This window comes from Pygoscelis adeliae, unplaced genomic scaffold, assembly GCF_000699105.1.
Source record: "Pygoscelis adeliae isolate BGI_AS28 unplaced genomic scaffold, ASM69910v1 Scaffold317, whole genome shotgun sequence".
In the NCBI taxonomy this organism is placed as follows: Eukaryota; Metazoa; Chordata; class Aves; order Sphenisciformes; family Spheniscidae; genus Pygoscelis; species Pygoscelis adeliae.
Window position 1 is genome coordinate 87,883 of NW_008825155.1, and position 5,426 is coordinate 93,308.

At 43.4% G+C, this 5,426-nt stretch overlaps 1 protein-coding gene across 1 annotated transcript in view; it reads left to right on the plus strand.

Moving 5' to 3' along the window:
* CNNM2 (cyclin and CBS domain divalent metal cation transport mediator 2) overlaps window positions 1–5,426 on the plus strand; it is a 24,271-nt gene that overhangs the window by 17,295 nt on the left and 1,550 nt on the right. The window contains exons 7-8 of the mRNA XM_009328447.1: window positions 2,899–3,083; window positions 5,281–5,426. The exon at window positions 5,281–5,426 is cut by the window's right edge and continues 1,550 nt beyond it. Of these exons, the coding sequence (XP_009326722.1) occupies window positions 2,899–3,083; window positions 5,281–5,426 (331 nt within the window). The remainder of the gene's footprint in view (window positions 1–2,898; window positions 3,084–5,280) is intronic.

Genomic DNA, 5,426 nt, shown 5'->3' on the forward strand with positions numbered 1-5,426 from the left:
CTAAGAGCAAACAAGATAATGATACGCATGTTTAAGTGAAACATCTCCTAAACATTAACACATATCATGCGTTTCATAAACTTTCACCATCTGCTTCCTGTATTTTCCCCCTCTTCTTTTTTCACTTTTGAAAATACGTTTCACCATCAGTCCTTAAATTAGCCTCATGCACATTCCAAACAAACTACAGGTTGTTGTCCTGCAGGGGATTTTTTTCCTGCCCTGTTAAAGTTTCCTGCTGCTAAATTTCAAAGAATGGGGAGAAATTTAATCTTTCTTTAATTAAAGTACCTGATGGCTTTCTTTTAAGCTCAGCAGCTTTGATTATCTTTTTTCACTTGGTTCTTTTATTTTGCCAGGTCGTCTTTTTTTTTTTTTTCCTTTTCCTTGCAACAAATAAGTGTTCACGTTGCACATGCAAGTTGTTTCCAATATAAATGCCAAGCATATTTTCCTAGCTTCTTCCCCAATTAACAAAAAAAAAAATCAATAATGGAAAATAATAATGGGAAGAATCTCCTTTGAAAGGAACTGATATGGTAAGCCTGGTCACTATGACAATGTGGTACCAGTTTTGGTGAAACTCGGACCTTCTGCTGGGTCCTTCTAAAAAGGATCCTGTTGTTTAACCCCAAGTTCATAATACAGTTGTATTGATGTTTGTCTTGTGGTTTGTGCTCTTTATCCCTTGTATAGGAAGGTGAGGAGTATGGGAAAACCTGGGTAGAAAAGATCTGTCCAGATCTGGGCTGGCCTGCTAGGGGACTGGCAGGGCACTGTTCTGCAAACACGGACCTGCCTGGTATTCTTCTGTCGTCTGCCCTTTCTGTATCCTTCCTCCTTCATTAACGTCTCTTCTTCCTCCCTGATTTGTACGTGGTCCAGAAGTGATGTCCTTTCCCTCAGATTTTTAGTAATCATACTTTTTTGTTCTGTCCTTTTGCTTCACCTGTCCCTTTTTGTTTGTTTGTTTGTTTTAATATATGCTTTGTCATGTTTCTCTCTGTCCTTCTTTGTTTTTTATTAGTACTGTGCTATAAGACCCCTGGTGAAAAGAAAGGGCAGATACAAGTCACAGTAGTGTAAAGCTGTTCCAGATGGAAACCTTTATCCCAAGCAGCAGTGATGCTGTTCTTGTCGCACACAGACATATTTTGTGTATGCAGGTGGGAAAGACAGGACAAATTCACTCAGCCTTCACAGTTCCTTGTTCTCCAGTGGGAATTACAGCATCAAGCCCCGTGTGCAGATAGAGGTTTGGCTCCTGGCAGCGTTTGTTGCAGCCTGCTGTGGCTTTCAAGATGGCAAGTCGGTATGGAGGAAAACCTTGCAGTGCTTCCCCCTAAGCCTGTACTTGGTGTTGCCATAGGGACCTGCACTAATTCCATAGTACAGAAATGGCAGAAAAATTGCCAAGTTGTCAGAACCTGTATTCTTCTGTTCCCTTTTCTAAAATTGAAGAAAAGACAACATCAGAGGGATTTTTAAGTGGGAAATAAAAAAAAAAAATCTGCCATGCATCTAGAAGCATCTAAAGTGTTAGGTTTAGGAAAGGCTGGATGCAGAGGTGTAGAACAGGCTGTGTCATTTGGGCAAGGAGAGATATTTATAGTGATTAAGTGGCAGAGGTAGAGTTGAATTTTGGGGAGGTTTTTTTTTTTTTTTTTTTTAGAAATAAGCTTATATATAGAAAAGTCTTCAAAAAAGAATTTGAAAAGCTTGCAAGGATACTGTTGCTGATTTGCTCGAAGAGGCTTTGTATCTTAAGATTATATGAAAATGACCTTTCAGCTGAGAATGGGGGTCACGTGGTGACTAACATAGTTTACATCAAGTTTCAGTTTGGGCTGGCTGGCCGAATGAAATTTAACTGCACTAAGATCCAAAAATTCACCGGTCCCAAAGAGAGTTCCTTGATCAGTATGTACTGTGTGTGCACCCAGGGATAAGCCCATCTGCAGGAGGGCTTGGGATCTCTCTTAAGATGCATTTCTGCCCTCCTGTCTTCTGGGTCACTATGTGGGTGGAAGCTAGGGATGCAAAATGTCTGTGGCTTCCTGAAAGCACGTTTACTTGAGATAAACTGTGGCCAGTCACACTCGCAGGGGACAGCTGCACAGTTTTCAAGTGAAATGCTGCAGTGGTTGAAGGCCAGTGATGGGAATGATGTCTCTAGTTTACTCCTTTCCTGGACACAGATTTTAATCTGTAGCGTGGACTGTTTTCCCTGTTATGCTGGCTGGCATGTACCACATGGAGCTTGCTCTCCTTCATTGAGTTTTTGCCCTTTCAAGCACTGGGAGGTAATAGAGGAAACGTTGAAGTAATCATCATGTGGACTGGACTCTGGTCCACTGAGGACTCTATCGCTCTTACGATTTTGAAAATGTCTGCTCTAACTCAGGGAACAAGGCATAGGTAGGTACCAGGTGGAATAAAAGGGCGTAAGGGTTAGCTGGGACTTACTGTGGATGAAAGGTCTGGTATGGAGTTACGATTATAAATCATTAAGAAAAAAAATAAATCTATTAAGCATGGTCTGACTATCAAGAGCTCCTGTAAGGGAGCCTTGGGAAGTTACCTTTCTCTCGTGGTTACTGCTCATCAGCCAAAGCACTGTGACCAACTGTGCACTGTGCACTGCGTTTATTATTGCAGCATAAACGAAACCAGGTTTGTTTAAGGCATACTCAGTGATGTCGGCTACCAGCTCTGGACTCAAAATGGACACTCTTTCAGGGTAATTTGGATGTTTAGCTGCATGTCTGGTTATGAGTGGATTAAGTATTTGCAGTTCTTTTGTGCTACATTGCGATTTATTATGTCCCTTTGAAACTGGTGACATTTCAATGTTTTCTACTTGATTTAAGAAATCTCTCGCTCTTGCCCATTTCTCAGCCGAAAACAAGTCTCCACCTCGGCCCTGCGGCTTGAATCACTCAGACTCTTTAAACCGAAGTGATCGCATTGATGCAGTGACACCAACGTTAGGGAGCAGCAACAACCAGCTGAATGCATCTTTCCTCCAAGTGTATGTTCCGGACTACTCAGTGAAAGCACTCACAGACATTCAGTTTGTCAAGGTAGGAAAAAAGCTGGAAAGGCCCCGCTGGAAAGCTGGGCTTGGCTGGTAGGACGGAGAGCCTGGGGAAGGGAGGTCCCTCTAGATTGCTGTGTGAGTAAATAAGATTATGAAAGCAGCCGTTTAAAAATCACTTTAAATTATTTATTCCCGATATCTGCTGTCCATTGTTTCGTCTTCGCTGTTCCTCTCATTTAGGCTTGTAAGTAGATTGGTCACATAAGTTTCTGGATTTCAGGTCCCTCAAGGAAAGAGTACAGAAAATAACCTCTCTCTGCTTTTAGTCATGAAAGACGTAGCCTTGTGAAGCCTTTGGAGCCATCTGAAATGGAGACCCTTCATTATCAGACAGTGTCCTTTTCTAAAGGATGAGACATTTTCTGTTGGTTGCAGTTTTTATTCACTTTTGATTTTGGTTTCAGTTTGGGGTTCTTGATCTTACTTTCCGACTTGTCATCCTTTTTCTGCTTGGAGAAGTCTTGGACATTTCTCTTTATCTTAACTTCACATGTTAGGTTCATGTCTCATACTACCAGTGAGTTGCTGCATGAATACAGCTCTGTCCCCCAGCATGGTGCATCCCACGCTGAAATGTGTGCGAATCCTGTGGGATAGGAAATCTAGCTGAGCTGAGGAACAGCTAATGCTGGCAGCAATTCCAGCCCAGCTGGGAGTCCAGGGAAGCTGACGTCCCATGGCCAGAAGTTGACCTTGATGCTTTTCTTAAATTAAGTGCACGTTCACAGTTTCTTTGTATGCAATTCAAATGATTTGTGAACTCAACTTCTGTCAAAGTTAATTCAATGTTAAGAAAGTGGAATAGAGTAGAAATACTAGAATGCTAAACTGATTATTCCGTAGCCAAATTTTGAAAGGAGAGTACAGTCTTGCATTCAAAACTTGACAGATGCAAGTGTACTGGTTGATGGTTCAAGCCTTCAAGGTTTAGATCAGTAAATATTTATCACTGGGCAAGTGATTCTCACTACAGATTTCAATGGCTAATGTGCTGTACAGAGCAGCTGCTCGTCTTATGCTGGTTTATGTGGAGTCCTTCCAACTCTCACTGTGTTCATACTGAGGCTACTGAATACTAAAATGACTGGTGTCTCTGCAACCAGACTTGCACACCTCTTTTTGCATCACTCTGCTTTACATATAGGACAGAGTACTCAACATTAGTTAGTGCTGCCCACTGTGCCATGTGGGCATTTATTCAATTAATACCTTGTAAACCAGGGTTATGACCTGCTCGTGCATGTTCGGATTTTGCTTTTGGAGTTGTGACCTGGTCCATCTGACTCTCTCCATTTCCAGTCCCTCTCTTGCGTTGCTACGTTTCATTAAGGTTTTCTAAAAGTCTTGTTTCACCTCTTCCACCTTCCTGCCTGCTGAGATAACCCGCTGCTGTAGCACATGGGGCTGTCAGTGCACGTGCATCCTGCTGCCTGTCCTGGCTGAGAAGGCTGACCCAGAGGAGTTCACAGGGCTGGTTGCTTGTGGCTCCAGGAGGAATTCTCCCCTCCGCTACCATATGCGGATATATGGGGCTATAGGCTTCCTTGCCTCTGGGGCATCGTGGGCAGTAACACTCTGTGCTCTAGGCCAGCTACTGTCATGACTGTTCTGCTGAGTGCAGCCAGTTCTTGCAGAGGCCAGTGGAAGACTTCATGGGTTGCTGATTTGATTCATCTCTATGGAGAATCCCAGTCTTTTCTGGAATCGAACGTCCTTATGTATCAGAATAAGGCTGCAGCTCCTCCTGCGTTTGCTGGCCTAGACAAGAGCAGTAAGGCTTGTAGCCTCTGGCTCTACAGGGACTCTTAGAGCCTCACCAGGAGCTCGCTGAAGTTGGGAGAAAGACTTCACTGAACTCTGGTTCTGGCCCTAAAAATGTGCATGGCTAGAAGGAAATGGAGATACGATTTAAAAATCTCTGCATAGGAATAAATCCCTGCCTTTGAACAGCATGGTGATTGCACAGCTCTGTGCTTCCACCCTGTTTGGAAATGTCAGCATGCTGTGGTGTTGAGTCGGGATGGTCTAGGCTTGCAAAGCGCAGGGATGTTTAATAGAAACAGGTAAACGGGTTGAAGTGTGATCATCTGGAAAGGGAGGGCACTTTATTTTCTCAGTGTGTCCCACGGAAGACACAAAAGCGTGACTGGCTATTTTTGTTCCTTCTGTTCTTGGAGCAGATCTCAAGACAGCAGTACCAAAATGCCCTGATGGCATCCCGGATGGACAAAACACCTCAGTCCTCGGACAGTGAAAACACTAAAATCGAACTGACTCTTACGGAGCTGCATGACGGTTTGCCGGACGAGACAGCAAACCTGCTGAA